We start from the raw sequence: 27293 nt of genomic DNA, 5'->3' as shown, positions 1-27293 counted from the left end.
CGGAAGAATGCAGGGAACAGCTGAGCCAGCATATTTGGCTTGTAACACCTGAGTATATTCTAGAACTGAAGAAAAGCATTATGTGAAGATTATAAACTAGCAAAGGAGAAATTAAGTTATACCAGAGATTCAGGGCGAAGTTCTTGTGAGCAATACAAATTGTTAAAAAAGAGCAGAAGGTTCAAAATGCCTAATATCATCTAGAGTTTTATGTTAAATGAAAGCAGAAATAAACTTTAGACACTGAAAAACTAAAAGCAATTCAAAGGTATTCTTTCACTAGGAAAATTAATTCACAGAGATACATAGATATGTAAAAATGGTGATTTTAAAGATTAAGAGTTTATATATTATTTAACTATCAATTGACTGTTTTAAAATTACTCTTTTTTTGTAAAATAACAGAGAAGAAAGATGCAGTATCTCATCTGCAGTCAAATAGGAGGGTGTGCACTTTGGAATGGAAATGGGCCTTTATGACAAAAGTGGGAAATAAGGAGTTAGCTGAGTTCTTCACTCCGTCCTTCAAAGTCACTAGTGAGGTGGCATGTGATACAGGAGGACTTTATTATGGCTGCTTCCTCGTGTATCCATCCATAGCGATGGGGCGTGTCAAGGACTCTGCCTGTATTGGTGGGGTGGTGTCAAGTAAACCACAGTAGCGGAGGTTAAGTAGCTTCACCTAGGTCACGTGAACTAAAGGAAGGAGTTTTGATGGCTGATTGTGCTTTTACTCTTTTTGAACTAAAGCACAGATGTGGAGCTACACCATCCCCTCCAGCACACATAACAAAAGCCTACAATAGCGTTCGTAAGGCAAGCACGTGGTTCTTTTTTGAAATTGGAAGTAGTGATTCCTGAACTCTTAGAACCTTCTGATTGTACTCCTGTTTCAACCTCATAAAATTAGGACATTTGTTCAACTGCCTTCCTGATACTATGCCAGCTCAGGGGGCTGGCATGAGGCTCACGCTCAGCAGTGGAACTGAATTAGTTGCACATGTGCTTTAGTTGCCTTTGGAATTTGGTCCTCGTGGTTGGTTATAGTGTGACATTTTCAGAAATGCACAACTTTAAAAAATTAGTTTGCTGGTTAAGCCTATCAGACTCCCATAAATGATAATTAGCCGTAGACTTTAAAGCTGGTAACTTAGTGTTTCTGGAACCACAGTAGGGCAGATGTGCTCACTGCCGCTCTGATCAAGAACAGCATGTCAGTCAGCTCATGGTCCTACAGCCACATATGCACTTCTGAGTCTGACTTTTCCTCATTTTATATAAATATGTATTTCTGACCTATTAATCAGGAGTATAGGTTGGGATGTGTCTGAATCCTTTTATAATATAATAAGTATTTTTTATAAAATATTTTTTCTAATTTTAGTTTTGCATATTAGAGTTTTGTTATGGTTAGTATGTATATTTTGGTAATAACATGCTACATTCATTTTTAAAAACCTGCTTCATGAGAGTTAATATATTTTGAATTTATAGAGGTTTAAAGAAAACCAAAGCTTATTTCAGTGAGTCCTGTTTTGTGTTGTTTGGAAAGAGGATCTAAAATCTAAGTAGAAGGGTTGAGTTCTGAGAAAGGGGTAGGAATGCTGCTCCTGGGCATAATGGCTAAGGGATGTGGAGTTCCTTTTGGGGTTCATGGATGTGTTGCAGAATTCTGTGAATAGACTAATTTTTCTTTGTCTGTCTGTCTGTCTGTCTGTTTCTAGAAAGTTGGCTTTTCATTCCTCAAGTGATCTTCTCTGCCTGGCTTAGAAACGTGGATGTACATGACTGTATCTGGTGTACTGTACACTTTAGGTGAATGAACAGGGGCTAGAGAGAGCTCAGAATAGACTTTCGCCTAGTGTGCACAAGGCCCTGGGTTCAATCCTGTGTATTAGAAAAGAAGAAAAATAAGTAAAAGTTTAAAAAATCTTAAATGAGTGAATTGTACAATTTTGAAATTGTATCCAAATAAAGATGTTACAGGGTCAGTAGGATGACTCAGTAAGGGTTTTTCCACCAAGCATGAGGACCTGGTTTCCATCCCTGGAACCAAGGTGGTGTAAGAAGGGCGAACTGATTCCTGAAGTTGTTCTCTGACTTCTGTATACACAAAGCCATGGTGTACACTACCCATCTCCACAGATAGATAAATGTAATAAGGACATTTTCAAAGGAGATGTCACAAGGGTGACAAAAACTGTCTAACAAAAATAGAACTTAATATGGGGGTGTAGTGGCAGTTGCTTTTGATTCTTGCATCTGAGAGACGGGCAGGCAAATTACTGTAAGTTCGAGGCCAGCTGTGGCTACGTAGCTAAGACATACTTCAAAGCCGGCTTTAGTTTATATAAAGGGTTTTTTCCATTTGAGAGTGAGTAACATTTTCAGCATCATTTATTGAGAAAGGTGTTATTTCTCCAGTAGATGTTTTTGAATCCATTTAAAAATCAGGTAGTTGAACTGTGTGGGCTTATTTCTGCCTCCTTTGTTGTAGTCCATTGATTGGCAGGTCTCTGTTGTGACAGGTCTCAGGGTATTCTGTTTTTGTCACGTTTGTTCTGTAGTAGAACTTGTAATACGTTATCATAGCACCTCTACTGTTGTTCTTTTCCCTCTGCATTGCTTATGTGCCTCCTAGGTCTTTTGTGCTTCCATATGAATTTTAGGGTTGGATTATATCTATTTCTGCAAAGAATGTCATTGGAATTTTGATGGAATTTTCATTATAAAAGTCTTTCCTTTCCTAGCTTAAATCTATTCCTAGATATTTTTAAATTATTGTGAATGAAATGTTTTTATTTCTTTTATTACAAAGAGTATCAATTCAAAGAGTTCCTAGTAGAGTTTTTACAGTTTCTTATGCACAGAATCATAGATGCAGATAGCAATAGTTTGACATCTTCTCTTCTCACTTACATCCTTTTGATTTCTTTATTTTGTCTTCATTGCTTTGAGATTTCAGAGCTGTTTTGAATATTGGAAGGTCAATCAGATGTTGTTGATATTTCTGTGCATTGGGTGCGCTCTGAGTTCCTTTCCCTTCAGAATACTATGGTTGGCCTGTAGCTGTCACGTAACCTTGCTGTAATGAGATCCCCCTTTCAGTCCTAGTTTCTTCATTGCTTTTATCGAATGCACATGTGTGCATGAGTGTGTGTGTGTGTGTGTGTGTGTGTGTGAGAGAGAGAGAGAGAGAGAGAGAGAGAGAGAGAGAGAGAGAGATTGAGAGAGAGAGATTAAGAGAGAGACTGACTCTCTTGGTGGCTTCCTTAGTTTGCATTCTTATATACCCTGGTGCTCACAGATGGTTACCACCCACAGTTGGTTGAGCCCTTCCACATCAGTCCTTAATTTAGAAAATGCCCCCCAGACTTGCCCATAGGCCAATTTATTAAAGTTTCCTCTTACCAAACGACTGTGGTTTGTGTCAAGTTTACAAAAACTACAATACAGACTCTTAATTCCAGAATAATCAATTGAAGGTAATATTGGCTGACTAAAAGCTCTATGGGCAACCAGTTTAATCAAGTTTGGGTACAGGAAGGAAGGAAAGCAAATCTATCAAACATTGATTTTAAAATAAGAACAAAGCATATTTTATAAATAAACTTGGGGTGCAGAATCATAATCTCATCCTTCAAATAATATAAAATTCAGGGTAAATTGGCATTAAAATAATCTCATAGTTTCCAAGTTGGTGCATAAGCACTAAAGGAGGTATATCTGTCATATGATTCAGAGGATAATCACAGGAGACAGAGAACCCTGTTGCCTCTTTTATGCCAACTCATATTAAAAATACTTGCAGAGGCCCTCTTTAATGTCTTGTAATTCCTTTTCAGTAGGATATTGGCTTCTGAGGTCTGTACTTAGGGCAGCAATGCTGCACTTGTCGTTTACTAGCTGTCACAATTCAGTTTTGGTGACTGGCGTGTGTTGATGTAGGTGATAGAGGGCTGCTAGAGCTAGGGCTGCCCTGTTGAAAGAAAAAAAAGTTCCCAATCCCTGTCTACAAACATCCACAGAGAATACTAGGACCTACGTTGAGATACCACAGGAATCCTTTCTTGTGAATTCAAATGACAGAGCAAAGTGATAACAGTTAATGTTGGAGGACATGGCAGCCAGCAGAGGATGTAAACCAGATGAAAATGTGCCTTTCCCATAAGAAGTACGTCTTCTGGGTCTTCTTTCCTCCCCTTCAAATTTCACTTCTCCTCTTCCGTTAGTTTTAGTGCACACCAGGCAGAGAGGAACTAAATAGGGCAGCCCTAGCTCTAGCAGCTCTACTCCCCTGCTGGAGTCACTGGAACACTTCAGGAAGGGCAGGAGCACGGGTTCTGCGTGACCGTGTGCTTTTTTTCTAAGCCTTAGCTATCATTCAGAAATATTTAAGCTTTGAAAGCTACCAGATGCCCCAGAAATGACCATGTCCTCAGAATGTACATTTTTGTTAAATATATTTCTGCCTACCTTTCTCTGCTCTGTTGAGTGGTGAAATATGGTCATCAGAGAGCAGTAGTTTAACATTGCCTCATGGTACACAGGCCATAGCATCTTGCTTGCTTGCTTATTTTTTGTTTGGTTGTTCGTTTGCTTGTTTTTAATACTAAGGCAATAGATTTCAAAAGCCAAACTGTTAGATTGAAATTTTCTATACAAACCTAAGTATCTCAAATAGATTATTTAAATGAATTTATATGAGGACATGAGTGAAATCAGACTTACTTCTGTAAGTCATACTTTGCTTTCTATGACAGATGAAATTCATCAATGGACTGCTGTTATGAAGAAGTAGAGTTGCTCCTGGGTACTTAGGAAGACTGAACATAATGTAGATGTCAGAGAAGGCAAGGCCCCTTCTAGGACATAATCCTGAAGCAGAGACTTAAGTGGGTGAAATAGGTGGAATCTTAGATGAAGTAGAGGTGTTTATTAGAGACCCACACTTTCATACAGTTTTAAAATGTCACAAGATCTCATAATATGTCTTTCAGGAACATTGACAGTCCATGATCATTTTCTAGTTAGAGTGGCACAAACTTATAATCAAGGAATTTGGGAGGCAGGTTGATCAGGAGTTCTAAGTTGACGACCTTTTCTGAATGAATGAATGAATGAATGAATGAATGAATGAATGCAATGGATGGACGGATGGACGGATAGGGTGGGTGGTTGTGTGGATAGGTGTGGAAAGATTGGTTGTATGAAAAATTAAAACTTAACTTTTTGAAGAAGAAGATGCTGAAAACATTTATGCAGATTAATTTGCTTAATCCTTTAGTGATCGCTTCACATGGAAATTAGCCTTATTATATGAGTCAGAACAATGAAAAATAAAGAGAAGTAACCATTTTGATGTTTTACGAGACTCGAGACTGTGGCAGATTTATCCCATAAACTGTATTATTATCTCCTATCCTTACACCTCCAAACACTGAACAAGACCCAATTCTTACCACAGGGTGATCTCAGTCCAGAGGATGTAATTGGTCCCTGCTCCAGCCCAAGTAGAAAGACTTAATTTGCAGTCTCCAGTGTCACAGAGTTGCCCCATCTAAATGTTCCTGTGCCTCATTCTCTCTTCTCCCATGCAGCACATTATTTCCGCAGCATCCTCAGATCCCCACCTCTCCATCCTTGCTAGAGCAGCATTGTGTGCCCCAGGACAGATAGAGGCACTGTTGCTCTTTGGCATCTTTACATTTCTGCATCATGCAATAGCTTTATTTATTTGTGTTGTGGATATATGAACTCACATCTGAATTAAAATAAAATTATTTCCAACTCAGATTGGGAAGACTTTTAAAGTATAACTTGGCCATCAAATTTATCTTTCAAATGAGCTTACAGTGGGAAAGCTATTTTATTTTTGCATATTACAAAGAATGATCTATCATGGTTCTTTCTTCTCCAGACTTGATGACACCTATGGAGTTTATTTGCCTTAAATGAGCAGATGTTTAGACATCTCATTCCCCTTAGTAAAGCTTTATCCTCACTCAACACAAATAGCGGCAAACCTCAGCTCTGAAGTAAGAATTCAATGGGGTAGTGCTGACTTTTCCACAAGCATTTGCTCATGCTCTCTTAGCAAAATCAAGAAGAAAGAACACATATCTTAGAAAGACCCATCTTACTATTCTTCACACAGGATCATATCATTGTCTGGAACATTTTAATGGGTAACAGGCTCAGTATTTATCCACGCTTCCTCCATGTGCAAAGTACAGGCTCTGCTGGGTACCTGGAGTCCTCCAAACCTCATTCTGCCACTTTTGTATCAAATAATCTCCTAAGTAACATTTTTGGGGTGGTTTTTCCTTCTCAGTTTCTCCCATATACCATTTTTAATGCAAAAGAAGAGGCCTAAACCAGAAAGCAGGTTTCAGATAATCATCCATGTTTTAAAAAAAAAAAAAAATTCTGACTTTGCTTATCACTAGCTACTTCCTTTCCTTTCCTCTAGACTAAATTAAACAGGCCCTATGCTTGCTAGCAGAATCATTTCTAATCTACTGTGCTTCATTTCCTTCTGTCCCATCACAGGGCTCTTGACACAGCTGCTCCCCCACCCAAAGAAAAGTAAAGAAACTCATGCATAAATAGCATCAGGCAGTATCTTGCTGAAGTATTAGAACCCACAAAAATGTGCTCAGATTCACTGGCCTCCAGGAAAGAGCGAAAACAGCTTGTTTTACAGAACTGTTGCAGAACAGTTGAAAACGGAATTACATAGAGCCCATCTTGACCCATCTGGGTCTCTTCTCGTTCTGGTACTACATTCCTTCTCAGCAAAGGCTGGTTTCTTTCCTGCTGTGTGCACCCATTTCCTGATAGTCTCAAGAACTATACCATCAGTTGAAAAACCTTACTCATGTTTCAGTTCCTTCAAATCTGGTTAGTTCTTTCATTTCCTTTTTTACTTACTTGTGATGGTCTAACACACAACTAACATTCTTTTATTCTGTGCGTCTGGATTATTTCAAGCATTTTTAAATGCAAAAAGATATTAATATAAGAGAGTTCAGGAACCCTCAAAAATTACCTAATCACCAAAAGATTATGTAGATACAATCTGGTCCTCCAGATTCTATCCTGGGAAAGAAAAAAGTCATCAGTAGAAAAACTAGGAAAATCCAAAGGCCCTGGTGAAGAGTTGATTATAGTACCCATGTTTTTTTCTCAGTTCCGATGAAGGTACCATTGTACGTAAGCAGCTTACACAGTGAAGCTAGACGGAGGCTGTAGAAACTCCCTCTTATCCTTGTAGCTTTTCTGTGAAGGTGAGTTATTGCAAAATGTTTCTTAAGGCTTTAATGGTACTAAAACTAAGGCTTTATAGATTTGGAATACTTAGTAATAAATGTGCAGAAAGTCAAACATACACTTGATTTCCCTACAGTGTTCTTGTTATAAATCTATCACATACTCAGAAGTCACATAAACCTAGATATTCCTGCCTTTTGTGTGTAAAATTGTGAGCAGTTAATTGATTTCTCCCAGCTAGTTTTCGTGGATGTATAACTGGGATATTCATCACTGCCTTCAGAGACTATCCTGAGGAGTCACCACAGGGCTGTCATGTAAACTGTCAACATCTTCCTCATAGCAGCCATCCAGAGTGCTACTTTGAGAAAAGTAAAATTTGGATATCTGTTTTTACTCTATCTTTATTTTTACTCCTGAAAATTATTCTCTTTCCTTGGTGATATCCAGGAATAAAAATAAACAAGACAGACTACAAATTAAGGTTGTCCAAGCTCTACAAGATAGTTAGCCTTCTATCTCTGGCCTTTCCTCCCTAGAATATCTTCCTCAGATAGGCCCAAGAACAAGATCTGCCTTACCTGGGACTCTGCCTGTTGTAGTTTACTCACATGTACTCTGCGATATATTTTCTAATGTGATTGCATGATGCAGTGGGATGGAGTGCCTTAGCAGGTCATGCTGAGGCATACCACCGCCCCCCTCCCCTGAGGTACCAGGCTAGTATAAAATGAAGTTTATTTGGGGGCATGAGAAAAGGGGTTGAGAAGGGAATAGAGGCAGAAAAAGAGAGGGGACAGAGAAGGACAGAGAGAGAGAGAGAGAGAGAGAGAGAGAGAGAGAGAGAGAGAGAGAGAGAGAGAGGAAGAAGAAGAAGGAGGAGGAGGAGGGGGAGAGGGGGGGGGGGGGGAGGAGGAGGAGGGGGGGGGAGAAGAAGAGGAGGAGGGAAGAGAAGAGAAGAGACAAAGAAGGCCTGGGACACTCCCAGAGACAGACAAGGGGTGGGGGAGGTAAGGACAGAGAGAATGCCACAAAGAGAGAAAGGAATCAGAAAGAAAGGAGAGCCAAACAGTCCTTTTATAGCAAGCCAGGCTTCTACTTGACTTTTGCTAGGTAACTGTTGAGTTGAGCCTAGAAGAAATGCTAACACTCTGGACTTGGCTTTTCCATGCACATGGATGTTTCTAAGCCTCAGTTTCCTCATTGTGATTTGATGGGCTTCTCTCTTCTCAAGAGAATTTCTGCTGTCAGAGTGCCAGAAATTAAACTGTGCTTTAATTAATTCAATTCAATAAATATTTATTGATCACCTACTTTTTGCTAGATCCAATTTAAACATAATCCCAGCTGTGAGAATTAAATAAATAAGAAGTATGTTCTAATTTATAATTTAATTAAATAAATAGAAAGATCATTAGAGATAAAAGTGTTGGAGAGAAATTGGGGTGCTATAGAATACTCTTCTCCATGGTTTCAAAGGGCAGTCCTGGGAGTCTGGCCCAGAAGAATTTAAGCTCTTGTCAATATGATTTCCTTGCCCAACACAAATTTTACCTTGGTCATGTGGCCCAAAATTACATTTGCTTCCTATTAAACCATTTAGAGATGGTTGAGATAGATGAAGTAAGAGAGAAACTGTTAGGATAAGACATCTTTTAGCATCCTGTAAATCACTCTGAAGTGTGAATGATGGGAGTATAAAAGAAGTTGTGGAAAGACCTTCTATAGATGCTTGGCTTCAGTTCTTTGTGGGTTTTGTTTGTGTACGTGTGCGTGTGTATCTCAGATAACCTAGGCTGATTTCGAGTTAAACTCAGTATGTCATCCAGGCTGGACCTAAGCTCCTGAAACTCTTGTCTCCACCTCCCATTGCTAGGTTACAGCATGTGCCACCATACCTAGAAATTTTTAAGCTATTGAGTATAACTTAGAAAATTGTCCATATTTACACCAGTTAAGTCCTAAAGAACTCACCAAAGTACTCATTTCCTCTTTGTCCAGGCCACTCTGTGTATATCCTTTCATTCCTCATGTATCATGTTGTAATTCATTTATTTCTTAAATGTGTCCCTCACTAGACAATGAATGCTAGGCCCAGCCTAGTGCCTGTTCCCTTTGGAGAACTTGAGAATAAGATAAAATGACTTTCCATAGTGGATGGCTGCAATGAACCCCATACTAGTTTTTTTACTCATCTTTTCACCCAACAGCTTTCAAAAGAAGAGAAAGCATGATCAAGCCTTGTTAGCCTCCTCTATCATGTCCCTCCATCTCACCCTGCTCCCTTCACCCTGAATCCAAAAGGGGTAGAAATGACCCAATCCAGCACCCAACAAGGAAGCTTTCTAAAGGAACCACATTCTAATTAGCATCACAAAGTAGGGGTTCCCTGGTCTTGACAAAGCTTCTCTAGCCTTTGGTCTCACTGTGTTACCTAAGCTTTCAAACTGCACTTCAGAGTTTCAATCTTGTTGGCACCACATTCCCACAAGTTTAGAATTTCAGTCTTGTGATTTCCTTGCCCCTAGAATCTTAGTCCTTTTGGTGTTCCTGCCTACAGCTAGAAATCTGAGCATAGGCGCTTACTCAGATTATAAGAATGTGGGGAAGCCAGCTAAACTGGTTAAAAGTTTTTAAGGGAAAAAAAATGGGAGAGAATATCAGCTCATATTGACAGCAAAAGGAGTAGTGAAGTAGGATGTAGAAGTGTGCAAAGCTTTCCCTGCAGAGAAGAACAGTCAGAAAAAGTTTCCTTTTCAGGATCTCTGTGTCTGTAAATTGGGCTGAGTTCCAAATTTTTGCACTTCTCAGAACTATTTCTAAATGGGTATTAAGGTGCCACAGATGCTCAGAACAAATGCCTAGCCTATTCTCCTAATGAACATGCAAACAGTTTACCCATCTGCCACCTCTCTCTCTAAAAAACTAGGAAGGCCTTCTTCCATGATCACAAAGAACATAATCACTGTGTGTAGAGAAGTCAAGTACAAAGGCAGGTCACCAGAGATGAACAGCTGCCTCTCCTTTGATTGGGAGAGCTAATAACAGTTACTCTACTTAGTAATTGGATGGATTCCCAGGCCATGTAATTCAGATTGAGGCTGTCATTTTTTCTGGCCTTTAACTAAGCTGGGTTATTAGAATGAAGCTACTAATCCTATTAGTCAGTTGTCAGCCCATGGTGGGAGAGAACAGGGGAAGGCAGAGTGATGTTACGTCAGAGGCAGAAAGAAGAACTGTGCATTTCATCCTTAGAGATATTTTTTCTTAATCAAATCATAATTATAAAACTCTTTTTAAAAAGCTCTTTATGAAAGTATTTTCCAACTTTCCATTCTAAATGCAGAGTTTTTGCAAAGGAGTTAAAGGGAGAATATGCACTTACCTTCTAGAACACAATGTTTTCAACTGAGGAGTAATCTTTACTCACAAAATCCGTTTTATACCTCCTGTGCTTGACTCTTGGTTGACAGATACTGGAGTATTTAAGCTTCTTATCTACACAGAGACACAAATATCTTTAAGTAAAATTCAAAATTATGACCGCAAAAATAGAATGAAATATATAGAGGATTTTGACTTTCCTTGAAGGGATCAGAAAGTCTCCCTGGAAGAAGTAACATTTCATAAGGGTCTTAGAGGACTGAAGGACAGCATGTGAGCGTTACAGGCTGAGCAGGCAGCAGTTCTGATAGAGAAGAGAATGGTGGCAGGCAGTGTTTGTGCAGTTACCTTCTGTGCATGCAGAGGGCAGGAGCAGGTATTAAGCAGTATTTGTGAGAGCGTCTTGTTTCTAGAGCAGTAAGATGCCAAAGTGTGAAGAGACCAAGTGCAAAGTGATAGACACAGGAAATTAATGTGACAGAATGTGGGGAGAGACAGAGGAAGGCCATCTACTGCTGTGCATCCATGTGGATTATTGTGTGAGGGTTAATTTTTCATTTATACACTTAATGGCACATTTCAATATTTGAATTAACTCATCACTGAGTTACCTTTTCCTGTTTTAGTCCCCATGAGGTAAAGGCGTATTCTCAAGCCAGGTGTGGTGCCTCATGCCTTTGATTCCAGGCAGAGACAGGTGGGTTCAAAGCCAGCATAGACTACACTGCAGACTCCAGGCCAGCTCAGTCCTCATGTATTATCAGACCTTGTCTCAGGAAACCAAAACTGCACCAATAAAATGATCTCAGATGCTGTAGGCTTGAGTCTGCTGTTGGTGGTCAGAGAGGGAAAGAGCTGGTCATTTTGGCTTTGTTAAGGAACTAAATCCATTGGGGGAGGGGGATGGCCATCCTGATGCTGACAGGCCTCAGTACTGATTTTATCTATCATGTTTCATAAGATGGTTTTGTCGTCTAAGACAATCTTTAGTTCAACCACTTATCCAACAAGTACTTGCCATTGCCCTCCTCCACTAGAATTAGAACTGAGAGATGAGTTCGTTGCCTGTACAGAGTTTACAAACTGTAGGAGAGAAGAGAGCAGAGGAAACACACAGAGTTGGTGGTGGATGTGGAAGAGAAGGTAGAAGTATGCTAAACTAAGTATCTAGCTGGCTGTGTCCAGAGATTGCTCATTGCAGATCTAATTCAGAAGTGAACATCACCTTGACTCCTGAAGAAATTGTTTTGTTTTTAATTTTGCACTTGACTTTTTTTTGCTTTATTTTCTTAAAATGATAAAATTTCTACTTTCAGTTATATTAGTTAAAAGAATGGCTTTGATTGGCCTTTATATTTTCAGAAATTGCTGATTCTTGTTCTGCTAAATGTCCATTAGAGTCAGTGGCTTAAGATCTTCAGGAGGTCACAGCCATGTTGGCATATCATAAAAGGCTTTGAGGTTTTTGGGGTTTTTTTTTCATAGTTGTATACATTAAACTGGTCTGCTTTTACTCAGTCCTTTCCCCTCCGTCTGCAGTGTTGACCCAGGCTCCTCCATCAAGCAAAAAACTATGAGAGTTTAAACTGAACGTGGGAACAGTAGGTATGGACAAAATGGGCAGCAGCTGAGAGCTATAGCAGAAGTAAGATTATCAGAACCTGCAGGCCAGAAGTCTGAGAGTGGAAGAAAAGAAAAAGAGTTTAAAGAATGATGTGTTAAAAATTGGATTTTTACCCTTAGTGCATTACTGTTCTTTATAGATGAATTTTGCTTATTTTTAATATTGTTACATATTTTAAAAGCATTGTATCTATAATTTGAGTATAATACAAAAGAGAATCTTTCTATGTAGTCCTGTGTCCTACACTGTATAGACCAGGCTAGCCTTGAAGTGATGGGATTAAAAATGTGCACCACCATGCCCAGCTGTGCTTACTTGCTGGATTTCACATGTCTCGTAGTGCCATAGACTTGGAACTAGTAATTATCACAGGTAACTATTTATACCAAATTAAATCCAAATATTCATACACGACTTTAGTTTATGAAGCTCTATAATACACAACTAATTTATGTTAGTGTTAATTATCGAGGAGGGTTTGGCTACAAAAGAGAAATGAGGGAACTTAATTGGGTCACAGAATCATTAGGCCTTGATAAGCATTTGTCAGATTTAATTGAAATTTAAATCTACTTAAGATCTCAAACTTTCACCCAATTATAGAAAAGTTTAAAAAATATCAGGCCATAAATTGCCAACAAACATAGGATATTCACCCCTAGTTATCAAGAAGAAACAAATACAAACCTCACAAACCTCACAAAAATGTCAGCACATACTGCTGAGAGGACTAAACGGAGAGAGTTAAGAACCAAGCTCAGGTAAGAATCTGAACTTACTGAACAGTGTACTGCGAGGTGTACACAGATGGATTAAAAGCGTCTTAGAACACTGTTTGCCGTAGCTAGCAAAACTGATCCTATACAGTTGAACCCAGAAGTTCAACACCTAAGCCTATTCCCAAGCCACCTTGTGTGCCAAGTATTTAGAGCAGTATTGTCCAAATGGGACCTCATGAAAATAGGAAGTTTCTGTGCAGCACAGCACAAGGAAAGGCGAATGAAAGGAGAGCCTGGAGATGGGAGAAACTTCCCACACACCATCTTTGAGAGGATTAATAGCTACAGTTTATAAAGAAGTAAAAGAATATGCCTGAAAGCAGCCCAGTTTTAAAAAAATTAGCTAAGTGACTCAACAGAATTTTCAAAACAAGTACAAACAGTCAATAATTGTTGAACATATTGCATATGTTCAAAACCATTAACTTATCAAATGGAAATTAAAACCATTTTGAGATTTCATTTTGTCCTAGTCAAAGTGGCTATCATCGGGAAAACCAGTGACAAATACTGGCAAGGATGAAGGGAAAGAGGAAACTGGATTTATTTTTGGAAGGGGTATAAATCGGTGCAGCTACTGTGGAAATAAATAGGAAGAGTTCTCAGAGAGCTAAAAATAAGTCTGCCGGGGTTGGGGATTTAGCTCAGTGGTAGAGCGCTTGCCTAGGGAAGCGCAAGGCCCTGGGTTGGTCCCCAGCTCCGAAAAAAAAAAAAAAAAAAAAATAAGTCTGCCATGTGACTGATCTACACCATCCACACCACCCCTGGGCTCGTGCCCAAAGGAATGTAACTGGTGCCTAACACCGGCTTCATGTCCGTGTGCAATTACTGCTCAGTTCCTAATAGCAGAGAAACAGAATAAAGCTTTTGGAGGGGGAGGCAGGGGGGGACGGACAAACAGACAGACAGACAGAGAGAGAAGACAGGAACCTGAGGCTTTAAACATGACAGATGAGGAGGGTGACAACATGAAAATAAACAGAAAAAGAGATTAATAGAAAAAAATACAACATACACACAAAAATAAAATGAACAAGTTTTAAATAAATAAAACAACTTACTAAACACCTAGGTTTTATAATTTTTTACTATTTTATTGCAGGGAGTACTTTTTCATTAATAATATGTTGTCATTTTTCAACATTTTTATTGGTTATTTTATTCATTTACATTTCAAATGTCTCCCTTCCCAGTTTCCCCTCTACAAACCCCTCATCCCCTCACCCTCCCCGTTGCCTCTATGAAGGTGCTCCCCCACCTACTCACCCACCCCTGCCTCGACACTCTAGCATCCCCCTACACTGGGGCATCAAGCCTTTATAAGACCAAGGGCCTCCCTTCCCATCGATGCCCAACAAGATCCATCCTCTGCTTTATATATAGCTGGAGCCATGGGTTCCTCTGTGTGTACTCTGGTTGGTGGTTTAGTCCCTGGGAGCTCCGGGTGGTTCAGATACTTGATATTGTTGTTCATCCTATTGAGTTGCAATCCCCTTCAGCTCCTTCAGTCCTTCCCCTAACTCTTCCATTGGGGTCCCTAGGCTCAGTCCAGTGGTTGGCTGTGAGTATCTACATCTGTATTGGTCAGGTACTGGCAAACTCTCTCAGGGGACAGCTATACCAGGCTCCAGTCAGCTAGTGCTTCTTGGCATAAGCAATAGTGTCAGGGTTTGGTGTCTGCAAATGGGCTGGATCCCTAGGTGAGGCAGGCAGTCTCTGAATGGCCTTTCCTTTACTCTATGCTCCTTTTTTTGTCCCTGTATTTCCTTTAAATAAGAACAATTCTTGTTTAAAATTTTTGAGATGGGTGGGTGACTCCATGCCTCACCTGGGGGCTGTGCCTATCTACTAGAGGTGGTCTCTACAAGTTTTGTCTCCCCTTTGTTGGGTATTTTGGCTAATGTCATCCCTGTTGGGTCCTGGAAACAAACCTCTTGCTTCCCTGGCATCTGCGACTTTCTAGTGGCTTCCCCAGGTCCCCATCCCCTACTGCTACATATTTATCTTCCATTTCCTGACCCTCTGTACTTCTCTCTGTCTCTTCCCATACCTGATCCTACCCCACTTTTTTTTCCTTCCCTCTCCTCTCTTCCTCTCAGGTCTCTACCTCTCTATACCCCCCATGATTATCCACACTTTGCTCTTCCTTCTTCTTAAGCTTCATATGGTCTGTAAGTTGTATCATGGCTATCGTGAGCTTTTGGGCTAATATCTAGTTATAAGTGATAACATACTATGTGTGTTCTTCTGTGTCTAGGTTACCTCACTCAGGATGATATTTTCTAGTTCCATCCATTTGCCTAAGAATTTCATGAAGTCATTGTTTTTAATAGCTGAGTTGTGCTCCATTGTGTAGATGTACCACATTTTCTGTATCCATTCCTCTGTTGAAGGGCATCTGGGTTCTTTCCATCTTCTGGCTATTAAAAACAAGGGTGCTATGAACATAGTGGAGCATGTGTCTTTGTTGTATGTTGGAGCATCTTTTGGGTATATGCCCAGGAGAGGTATAGCTGGGTCCTCAGGTAATGCAATGTCCAATTTTCTGAGGAACCTCCAGACTGATTTCCAGAGAGGTTGTACCAGCTTGCGGTACACCAACAATGGAGGAGTGTTCCTCTTTCTCCACATCCTCGCCAGCAACTGGTGTCATCTGAGTTTTTGATCTTAGCCATTCTGACTGCTCTGAGGAGGAATCTCAGGTCATTTTGATTTGCATTTCCCTGATGACTAAGGATTTTGAACATTTCTTTAGTTGCTTCTCAGCTATTTGATATTCTTCAGTTGAAAATTCTTTGTTTAGCTCTGTACCCATTTTTTATTTTGGTTGTGAACCTAGCCTTTAATGGCTGAACCATCTCTCCAGCCCATACCCCATTTTTTAATAGGGTTACTTGGTTCTCTGGAGTCTAACTTCTTGAGTTATTTTGGATATTGGCCCTTAATCAGATGTATGGTTAGTATAGATCTTTTCCCAATCTGCAGGTTGCCCTTTTGTCCTATTGACAGTGTCCTTTGCCTTACAGAAGTTTTTCAATTTTATGAGGTCCCATGTCGTTTCTTGATCTTAGAGCATAAGCCATTGGTGTTTTGTTCAGGAAATTTTCCCTGTGCCAACATGTTCGAGGCTCTTCCTCACTTTCTCTTCTACTAGTTTCAGTATATATTGTGTTTTATGTGGAGGATCTTAATCCATTTGGAATTGAGCTTTATCCAAAGCTCAAAGGAGCTAAGAATGGATCAATTTGCATTCTACATGCTGACCACCACTTGAACCAACACCATTTGTTGAATATGCTATCTTTTTTCCACTAGATGGTTTTGGCTTCTTTTTCAAAGAACAGGTGACCATAAGTGTGTGGGTTGTGGGTTTTTTTTTTTTCTGGGTTTTCAGTTCTATTCTATTGATCTACCTGCCTCTGTACCAATATCATGCAGGTTTTATCACTATTGCTTTGTAGTACTTCTTAAGGTCAGGGATGGTGGTTCCTCCAGAAGTTCTTTTATTTTTGAGGATAGTTTTTGCTATCCTGGGTTTTTTTGTTATTCCAAATGAATTTGCAAGTTGCTATTTCTAACTCTATGAAGAATTGAGTTGGAATTTTGATGGGGATTGCTTTGAATCTGTAGATTGTTTTTGGTAAGATGGTCATTTTTTCCTATGTTAATTCTGCAGATCCATTAACATGGGAGGTCTTTCCATCTTCTGAGATCTTCATTTCCTTTCTTCAGAGACTTGAAGTTCTTATCATTCAGGTCTTTCACTTGCTTGACTAGAGTCACACCAAGGTATTTTGTATTATTTGTGAATATCGTGAAGAGTGTAGTTTCCCTAATTTCTTTCTCAGCCCATTTATGCTTTAAGTAGAGAAAGGCTACTGATTTGTTTCAGTTGATTTTATATCCAGCCACTTTGCTGAAGTTGTTTATCAGGTGTAGGAGTTCTCTGGAGAATTTTTTTGGGTTGTTTACATATAGTATATCATCTGCAAATAGTGAAATCTTGACTTCTTCCTTTCCAATTTGTATCACTTTGACCTCCTTTTGTTCTCTAATTGCTCTGGCTAGAACTTTGAGTACTATATTGAATAAAGAGTTAGCCATGGATTTACTTGAAGTTTCTCTCCATTTAGTTTGATGTTGGCTGTTTTAAAATTATTAATTTTAGAAGTTTGAGTTCTCTAGTTTTCATAATGAGCTTATTATAGGGCAAATAGAAGTAGCAAATAAGTCATTAAAATATACAATTGCTTATACTCACAGAATCTACATGTTTACTGGGTCCTTTGATTGACAGATCGTTAGTGCTCAGAAGATTAGAAGATTCAGGGACACCTATCTTTTTTTCCATTTTTTTTTTTTCCCGGAGCTGGGGACTGAACCCAGGGCCTTGCGAACCCAGGGCCTTGCGCTTGCTAGGCAAGCACTCTACCACTGAGCTAAATCCCCAACCCAGGGACACCTATCTTATGGAGCTAATAATTACATGCTTGTATCTTGTCCTTCCCTAGCTAACAAATACACACATATCCTAGCACTTCAATGACTGTTCTCACGTAGCTTGTTTGTTTGTAAGCATATTTCTTGTGGTGGTGGTGGGGGCGACCAGTCACATCATGCCACCCTAACAACTTTGTTTATTTCTTCAAATAGCTTAAATACTAGTATTGTCTTGAATTTTGGAGTCCAGCATATAAATGGCTGCAGGGTTAGGTTAGAAAAAGTTGTTATCCCTTTTCTTTCATACATGGCACTTAAAAATTAAAATAGTATTACAGAAAATTTATTTTTCCTTCCCCATACCAGAAAAATACAAAGAATTTAGAGAAGTTTCTTCACAGAAAAGTTACGTATAATTCAGAAATCACATAGGAATAATCATAGATTGAGTTCTGAAACACTTAATATCCTCTCCAAAATAGCTAAAGAGGAGAGAAATATGCATATAGCCAAAGTATTATGTTGTCTCGTAATGCTGAAGAACATTCCAGTGGAGAAAACCTTTGTGGAAATCAATTGCCCTTGTTAGGTAGGAATTAGGATTACAGAACAATGCTTGATAAATGTACTTTGTCCACATCCCGATGCTGAGTCCTGCCGCCGCCCTTACTGGCCTCTGCCTGTCTCTAGAAGTCAGTCTTGGTCTTCTCAAAATATGATTGGTCACCTGTTCTCATATAACCTTTGCCTTCCATTCAGGGAACTACTATAGAGTCATTTATAATGGCATGATTTATATTTGTCCCATTCATCAAGCTTTAGACTTCATAACTCAGAGTGGCCATGTCTTTTTTTTTTATTATTATTATTAACTTGAGTATTTCTTATTTACATTTCGAGTGTTATTCCCTTTCCCGGTTTCCGGGCAATCATCCCCCTCCCCTTCTTTATGGGTGTTCCCCTCCCCATCCTCCCCCCATTGCTGCCCTCCCCCCAACAATCACGTTCACTGGGGGTTCAGTCTTAGCAGGACCAAGGGCTTCCCCTTCCACTGGTGATCTTACTAGAATATTCATTGCTACCTATGAGGTCAGAGTCCAGAGTCCAGGGTCAGTCCATGTATAGTCTTTAGGTAGTGGCTTAGTCCCTGGAAGCTCTGTTTGCTTGGCATTGTTGTTCATGAGGGGTCTCGAACTCCTTCAAGCTCTTCGAGTTCTTTCTCTGATTCCTTCAACAGGGGTCCCGTTCTCAGTTCAGTGGTTTACTGCTGGCATTCGCCTCTGTATTTGCTGTATTCTGGCTGTGTCTCTCAGGAGCGATCTACATCCGGCTACTGTCGGCCTGCACTTCTTTGCTTCATCCATCTTGTCTAATTGGATGGCTGTATATGTATGGGCCACATGTGGGGCAGGCTCTGAATGGGTGTTCCTTCTGTGTCTGTTTTAATCTTTGCCTCTCTATTCCCTGCCAAGGGTATTCTTGTTCCCCTTTTAAAGAAGGAGTGAAGCATTCACATTTTGATCATCCGTCTTGAGTTTCATTTGTTCTAGGCATCTAGGGTAATTCAAGCATTTGGGCTAATAGCCATTTATCAATGAGTGCATACCATGTGTGTTTTTCTGTGATTGGGTTACCTCACTCAGGATGATATTTTCCAGTTCCAGCCATTTGCCTACGAATTTCATAAAGTCGTTGTTTTTGATAGCTGAGTAATATTCCATTGTGTAGATGTACCACATTTTCTGTATCCATTCCTCTATTGAAGGGCATCTGGGTTCTTTCCAGCTTCTGCATATTATAAATAAGGCTGCTATGAACATAGTGGAGCACGTGTCTTCTTTTATATGTTGGGGCATCTTTTGGGTATATGCCCAAGAGAGGTATAGCTGGATCCTCAGGCAGTTCAATGTCCAATTTTCTGAGGAACCTCCAGACTGATTTCCAGAATGGTTGTACCAGTTTGCAATCCCACCAACAATGGAGGAGTGTTCCTCTTTCTCCACATCCTAGCCAGCATTTGCTGTCCCCTGAGTTTTTGATCTTAGTCATTCTCACTGGTGTGAGGTGAAATCTCAGGGTTGTTATGATTTGCATTTCCCTTATGACTAAAGATGTTGAACATTTCTTTGGGTGTTTCTCAGCCATTCGGCATTCCTCAGCTGTGAATTCTTTGTTTAGCTCTGAACCCCATTTTTTAATAGGGTTATTTGTCTCCCTGCGGTCTAACTTCTTGCGTTCTTTGTATATTTTGGATATAAGGCCTTTATCTGTTGTAGGATTGGTAAAGATCTTTTCCCAATCTGTTGGTTGGCGTTTTGTCCTAACCACAGTGTCCTTTGCCTTACAGAAGCTTTGCAGTTTTATGAGAGCCCATTTGTCGATTCTTGATCTTAGAGCGTAAGCCATTGGTGTTTTGTTCAGGAAATTTTTTCCAGTGCCCATGTGCTCGAGATGCTTCCCTAGTTTTTCTTCTATTAGTTTGAGTGTATCTGGTTTGATGTGGAGGTCCTTGATCCACTTGGACTTAAGCTTTGTACAGGGTGATAAGCATGGATCGATCTGCATTCTTCTACATGTTGACCTCCAGTTGAACCAGCACCATTTGCTGAAAATGCTATCTTTTTTCCATTTGACGGTTTTGGCTCCTTTGTCAAAAATCAAGTGCCCATAGATGTGTGGGTTCATTTCTGGGTCTTCAATTCTGTTCCATTGGTCTATCTGTCTGTCTCTGTACCAATACCATGCAGTTTTTTTTTATCACTATTGCTCTGTAATACTGCTTGAATTCAGGGATACTGATTCCCCCTGAAGTCCTTTTATTGTTGAGGATAGTTTTAGCTATCCTGGGTTTTTTGTTATTCCAGATGAATTTGCAAATTGTTCTGTCTAACTCTTTTTTTTTTTTTTTTTTTTTTTTTTTTTTTTTTTTTTTTTCCGGAGCTGGGGACCAACCCAGGGCCTTGCGCCTTCCTAGGCAAGCGCTCTACCACTGAGCTAAATCCCCAACCCCTCTGTCTAACTCTTTGAAGAAATGGATTGGTATTTTGATGGGGATTGCATTGAATCTGTAGATCGCTTTTGGTAAAATGGCCATTTTTACTATATTAATCCTGCCAATCCATGAGCATGGGAGATCTTTCCATCTTCTGAGGTCTTCTTCAATTTCTTTCTTCAGAGTCTTGAAGTTCTTATTGTACAGATCTTTTACTTGCTTGGTTAAAGTCACACCAGGTACTTTTATATTATTTGGGTCTATTATGAAGGGTGTCGTTTCCCTAATTTCTTTCTCGGCTTGTTTCTCTTTTGTGTAGAGGAAGGCTACTGATTTATTTGAGTTAATTTTATACCCAGCCACTTTGCTGAAGTTGTTTATCAGCTTTAGTAGTTCTCTGGTGGAACTTTTGGGATCACTTAAATATACTATCATATCATCTGCAAATAGTGATATTTTGACTTCTTCTTTTCCGATCTGTATCCCCTTGACCTCCTTTTGTTGTCTGATTGCTCTGGCTAGAACTTCAAGAACTATATTGAATAAGTAGGGAGAGAGTAGACAGCCTTGTCTAGTCCAGAGTGGCCATGTCTTATGTTCACCACTGTTTGCCTTTATTTCCCTGCAGTGAGAAATCATTCAGCAAATATCTCAGCTACGCAACTAAATGTTTAATTTGCATAGAATTTTATGCCTGGGGTATTGTGCTAACTCCTGTTTGTGTTTCCATCTAGAATGTGGCAGATCAAATTGCATTTCAAGTTGCTGGTGGATTAACAGCCCTTGAAAACATCCTTCAAGTAGTGGCCCCAGCCACAAACATGAACACAGTTTCACGAATTCCTCCTAAGTAAGTATAATATCTTAATCTGTTTTTCTTGTTTCATTTGTAAGTAATTTCTGCCCTGTGGTTTCCATATGGGAGAACCACTGGAAAAGTATGTGTGTACTTAGACTTGAATAGCAAGAGCTTACACCTCACATTAAGGAGAAAATCAGGGATACTTGACTTCATTTACAGATTTCAAATTGAGCCTAGAAAGCCTTATAAGGAAATTACCATGTGGTCAACTGTATTCCCAAACCAAGAAAAGCTGATGAAGTCCTGGAATTGTAGTGAAAGAAAGCTAACCTTGTGTGTTGTGTGTGAAAGGGCTGAGTCCGTAGTCTGGTCTTGAGCCTGGAAGTCTACAGAAATTCTCAAACTCAGGAAGAACATTCGAAGGCCAAGACTGCCAGAGTCTGGAGTCCCAGACAAATTGCTGGGAACTGGATTCCCTTTAGTCACTAAATAGTCCTTTGTTATAAAGATCCTGAGAGTCTAGACCGATGTCCTCGGATATTGGCAACAGTTGACCGTAGTGCCAGGATGAGAACTTGTTTCATTGCTAATAGGTTTTAGTTTTCGGCTTCACACTGCCACAGATAGATGTCAGAGTTGAGAGCTATGGACCTCTAGTAGTGACTGATTCCCCTGTTTGAGCACAGACTCAAGATCATAACTCTACCGTCTGAACGTCTCAAAGCTAGAGTGTTAGAGCTGAGTGTGCTGCAATGCTTAATTCACAGAAGAGGAAGAGAGATTCTTCCTTCCTTCTTTCCTGTCTGTCTGTCTGTATGTCTGTCTGTCTATCTATTTTTGAACTCTAGATTTTATTCCCTTCCCAGTCCACCCTCTGGTCCACATCCCATACCTCCCCTACCCCAAACCCCCAGGCTCCACGAGGATGTACCCACCCCACCCAACCAGACCTCTAAACTTCCTGGGGCCTCCAGTCTCTTGAGGGTTAGGTGCATCTTCTCTGACTGAAGCCAGACCCGGGAGTCCTCTGCTGTATATGTGTTGGGGGCCTCATCTCAGCTAGTGTATGCTGCCTGGTGGTCCAGTATCTCAGAGATCTCGGGGTCCAGGTTAGTTGAGACTGCTGGTCCACCTACTGTGTCGCCCTCCTCCTCAGCTTCCTCCAGCTTTTCCCTAATTCAACTAGAGGGGTCAGCAGCTCCTGTTCATTGGTAGGGTGCACATGTCTGCATCTGACTCTTTCAGCTGCTGGTTGGGTCTTTTGAAGGGCAGTCATGACAGGTTCCTTTTTGTGAGCATCCCATAGCCTCAGTAATGGTGTCAAGTTTTAGGTCCTCCCCTTGAGCTGGATCTCACTTTGGGCCTGTCGCTGGACCTTCTTTTCCTCAGGTTCTTCTCTATTTCCATCCCTGCACTTCTTTCAGACAGGAAGAATTATGGGTCAGAGTTTTGACTGTGGTAACTGTACAGCAGGCTACTGAAAATATATCACTGTGTAAATTTAAAAATACTTCCTCATTTTCTTCCCAGTTGCTCTTTTGCACAAACTCCTAATGTGGCCCTGAACTTCATGCATTGTTACCCCGTTTGCTCTCAGACTGCCCACATCTCCCTTTTCATCCCTGATTAATTTTTACTACTCAGCAGCATGAACCTGTTTTCATCTCAGCTTGTGCTGTGTATTGTTCCATGCTTCCTATGATATAGTATGGCTCTTACCTAGAGAGCGGTGGGTTAGGCTATCCTGTATTATTTAACTTCCTCGTGATAAGCAGAAGACTTAAGCCATGGTCTAGAAACAATCACCATTTGGAACTCTGAAATTCCATGATGGTCTGACTAAAAGCCTGATACATCCCTGGCCAGCAACTCTAGGTTCTGTAAATACAGATGATCCTCTCACTGTTCTTCTTGTTCACCTTGTTCATCTCCATTATCCATATAGCCATTACATAGCCTTGCTTGCCCCAAAGTTATTGCTAATAGCATCCTAAAAATATTATTTTCTCCCATATTTCCTTATTTTTATCTATTTGAGTGTGTGTGTGTGTGTGTGTGTGTGTGTGAGTGTGAGAGTGTGTGTGTGTGTGTGTGTGTGTGTGTGTGTGTGTGTGTGTGTGTGTGTATCCTCTGGACCTGGTATAACAGTTGATTATGAACTGTGCATTATGGGGACTGGGAATGAAACTTATTTTCTCTGTAAGAACAGGAAGCTCTAATCTCAGAGCCAATCCCCCAGTGAGTGCCCCTTAAATATTTCTTAAGTATGATTAAGAATTGTGGAACTAATGATTTTATAAGGTTTTTCCTTAGAAGCAGAATATACTATATTGTGTAACTATACTATCTCCAGTGCCCATTCAGTAGTTAATAGATAGACTGTTTCAGTTTCCTGGGGCTTGTAAATAGAGCAGCAATGAGCATGGAAGAAAAAGTATCTTTGGGAGCTAAGATACAGAGTCCTTGAGTATAGACCCAAGAATGCTGTAGTTTGATCCTATGATCGATGTCTTTGGGGTTTGTGAGTAGTTTCCATGCTTTTTTCCAGTGGTGTCATAGCAGTTCCCATTACCACCTGCAGCATTTACTACTTCCCCTTTTCTACATTACTGTCAATTGTTCATTTGATCATGGCCATTCTGACTGAGATAAGATAGAAATCTCAGAGTAGTTTTAATTTACTTTCCTGATGGCTAAAGATGTTGAACAATTTTTAAAAATATACCCACTGGTGCAGTAGTGGCCCAGACGATCTAGGGGTAATCAGCCTCTGTACGATTGAGTCCAAGGCCCACTCCATGAGATAAAACCCCTACCTGGCACTGTTGAAAGGGCCCAAGAACCTCTCTTAGATCAGTCATAGTCCCTAACAGAGTCCTAAAACTCTTTCTGCTAAATGGACATAGGATTAAAATGCCTCCTAATGATTTAATGCCATGATAGTTTGAATGGGAATGGCTCCCACAGAGTGATTTATTTGAATACTTGATCTCCAGTTGGTAAAGTTGTTTAGAAATGATTAGGGATGTAGGGTAGAAGACACGTGTCACTGGAGGTGGACTATGAGGTTTAAAAGCCCACACAATCCCAGTTAGTTATATCTCTATTTCTGCCTATTATAGATCATATGTAAGCTCTTAGCTACTGATTCAGCACAACGCCTGCCTGCCTGCTGCCTATTCCTAGTCATGATGGTCATTTACTCTAACCCTCAGGAACTGCGAGCCTCAAATTAAATGACTTCTTTTATAAATTCCCTTGGTCATAGTGTTTTGTCCCAGCAATAGAAAAGTAACTAAAACAGAAATTGGTATGAGAAGTGGATTGTTGATATGAAAGGTCTAACCATGCTGTTCTTTGGAGGAAAAGAAATGCTTTGGGTTAGGCAGTTAAATACTATATGCAGAATTTAGAGAGCCATTGTAGTAGGAATTTGGAAGATGGTAGAGATCAATGTGGACCCAAGATGTTTCAGAGAAGAATATAAACAACTGGGCAAATGACCATTCTTTTGATATTTTGGCAAAGATTGTGGATGCTTTTTAACCTTGTCCTAAGAATAATCTATCTGTCTGAGGCTGAATTGGGACAAATTAGGTAGAGGTTTCAAGACAACCTGTTATTGACGTTGTGATATGGTTATTAGTGAACAATACTCTTATATAGGTCTGAAGTGACTTGAGAACAACCAATCTATAAGCCAGCTAGCAATAGAGGATTTGTAATCCAGCACACAGTGTTAAAACGAGCCTGTCTCTCTCAGGAAATTACAGCTGGAAAATTGTAAATCTGGAAGTTCTTTTCTTTGGGTATTTGAATTTGAATGATCACAAATGGTAACTTCTGGGACGGCCATTATAGGACTCTGTACACGTCAATGTAGAGGAACTACATAGAGTCTGTATTGGACACACTCATGGGCGCTCATTTGGGGGAGGGGGAACCAGAGCCTGTTCATGAGACATGAATGTGCTGAGATTGAAAGTGTCCATCCCACAGAGTTGGGACTGCCCTATCTTCTTAAGGCTGGTTGTTCATTTTCTTCTGGATTCATGATAGACTTTTCAATAGTCTCACTCTTTTATACTTTTTAAAAAATTTTCATTGGTTATTTTATTTATTTACATTTCAAATGTTATCCCCCTTCCCAGTTTCCCCTCCAAAACTCCCTATTCCTTCTCCCTCCCCTGCCTCTATGAGGTGCTCCCCCACCTGCCCACCCACTCCTGCCTCAGCACCTTTGCTTCCCCTGTGCTGGGTCATCCAGCCTCCACGAGACCAAGGGGCTCCCCTCCCACTGATTCCTTTTGAATTTCACATCATGTACCCAAGCATCACTAATCTCCCTCTCCCCTCATACTTGCCCTCCACCCTTGCAACCCCCACCCCAACAGAGGAAGAAGTATCTTTGTAAGAACTGTAGTTTGTCATACTGTGTCCCAGTACACCCTTTTGTCCATACATCTTTGCTTTCAAATGTTCATTGCAATGACTCATTGGTCTGGTACTTGGTCTCTGGCTTCTGATACTCTATCAATACTGGAACCTCACTAGGACCCCTCTCAGATATCCTGCTGTTGCCCTGTGCCATGGAGATCTTGTAATTTTACATCAGTAGGACAGGTCCCTTCATGCACTCCAGCAGCTCATGAATGGGGGAGTTGTTGGAATAGGCCAATTCAAAGTCCTGGATCTGGGCCTTAGAGGTGTCCAAACTGTCCAAAGTCTACTGTGCTACCCAGGTGAGATGCAAGATCTGCTTTCCTGGGTGCTGCAGCAAGTGGCAGGCAGGAGCTCTGTTCTGTGAACCCCAGGGCCAGCTCTCCTGCCTGCCATAGGCAGCAAGGGGTGAGGGGTAGGGGTAATCTCTCTCAACCATGCTGCCACAAGACAAACACGTTATTGGGCTAGCTCTCACAGCCTTGGGACCAGCTCACCTGCACCCCTGCCATCAGGATCAGCTCTCCTTTGCTGTCCAGATGGTGTGCAGGGTCTACTCTCTTGCTTTTGTGACCCTGTCAATTCTCTGGAGCCCAGCTCTCCTTGAGGCAAAGGAAGTGGAGGGCAGACAAGGGGCAGGGCTGGCTCTCCAACTCTTGTGTCCTTGGGGTCAGCTCACCTGCAGTCTTTACATGCAGAGCCAGATTTACTATGCTGGATAGGTGAGATGCAGGACCTTCTTTTACAAGTGCTCCAGCAAGTGAGTGGCAGAGACAGCTCCTTCTCTGATGACCTCAGTGCCAGCACTCTTGCCTGCTGTAGGTGGCAAGGTGCAAGAAAGAGACCTGGGGAGCATCTCTCCCTGAACTGTGTCACAACACAGCAGATAAGTGGCAGGCCCAGCTCTCCCATGCTTATTGCCCTTGGAACTGGCCTACCTGTAGCCACTACTAAGTGACATCAACTCTATTGTGCTGCGCAGGTGAGGTGCAGAGCCTGCTTTCCCAAATGCTGCAGATGGTGATGGGCAGGAACTGCTCTCATGACCCCAGGACCAGGTCTCCCACCTGCCATAGGCATTAAGGGACACGTGGGGAGAAGGATATCTCTCTTTCTTATTCATACTACCGCCTGGGAGATAGTAGTGGGGCCAGCTTTCCCATACTCGCATCCTCAGCCGGCTCACCAGCAACTCCAGCAATGTTCTGCTCACCTGAGTACTGCAGCTGCCTCAGTAGCCTCAGGGTCAGCTCTCAGCATGCCCAGGTGAGGGGTGGAGCCAGTTCTGCACAGCCCTCAGACATCAACATAACCCTGAGTGGCAACCCAGACCAGGATGTCCTCCTGACCTTTGGTAGTAACAGATTCCTGTGCTGCAGACTGTTCCTCACTACCCCCAGTAGTGCCCACATCCTTCTGTTTCCTTTTCTCTACCACTTACTTACTCCCTTTATTGGTGCCTGGGGTCCCTCAGTGTCTGGGGTGGTCTTCTGAGTACTATGCTCTGCTTGTGTATTGGCACCAAGCAGAGTTCATCTTGGGCATGATCTGCCCCCCCAG

At 40.9% G+C, this 27293-nt stretch overlaps 1 protein-coding gene across 2 annotated transcripts in view; it reads left to right on the top strand.

Moving 5' to 3' along the window:
- Positions 1-27293, top strand: part of Scaper (S-phase cyclin A associated protein in the ER) — a 265244-nt gene that overhangs the window by 134575 nt on the left and 103376 nt on the right. For both annotated transcript variants that reach the window (XM_032911332.1, XM_032911331.1), the window contains exon 14: positions 21226-21341. In XM_032911332.1, coding sequence (XP_032767223.1) covers positions 21226-21341 — 116 coding nt within the window. The remainder of the gene's footprint in view (positions 1-21225; positions 21342-27293) is intronic.

Source organism: Rattus rattus, chromosome 8 (assembly GCF_011064425.1).
Source record: "Rattus rattus isolate New Zealand chromosome 8, Rrattus_CSIRO_v1, whole genome shotgun sequence".
NCBI lineage: Eukaryota > Metazoa > Chordata > Mammalia > Rodentia > Muridae > Rattus > Rattus rattus.
The sequence above is the reverse complement of the archived record's forward strand: the minus strand, read 5'-3'. Positions and strand labels throughout refer to the sequence as shown.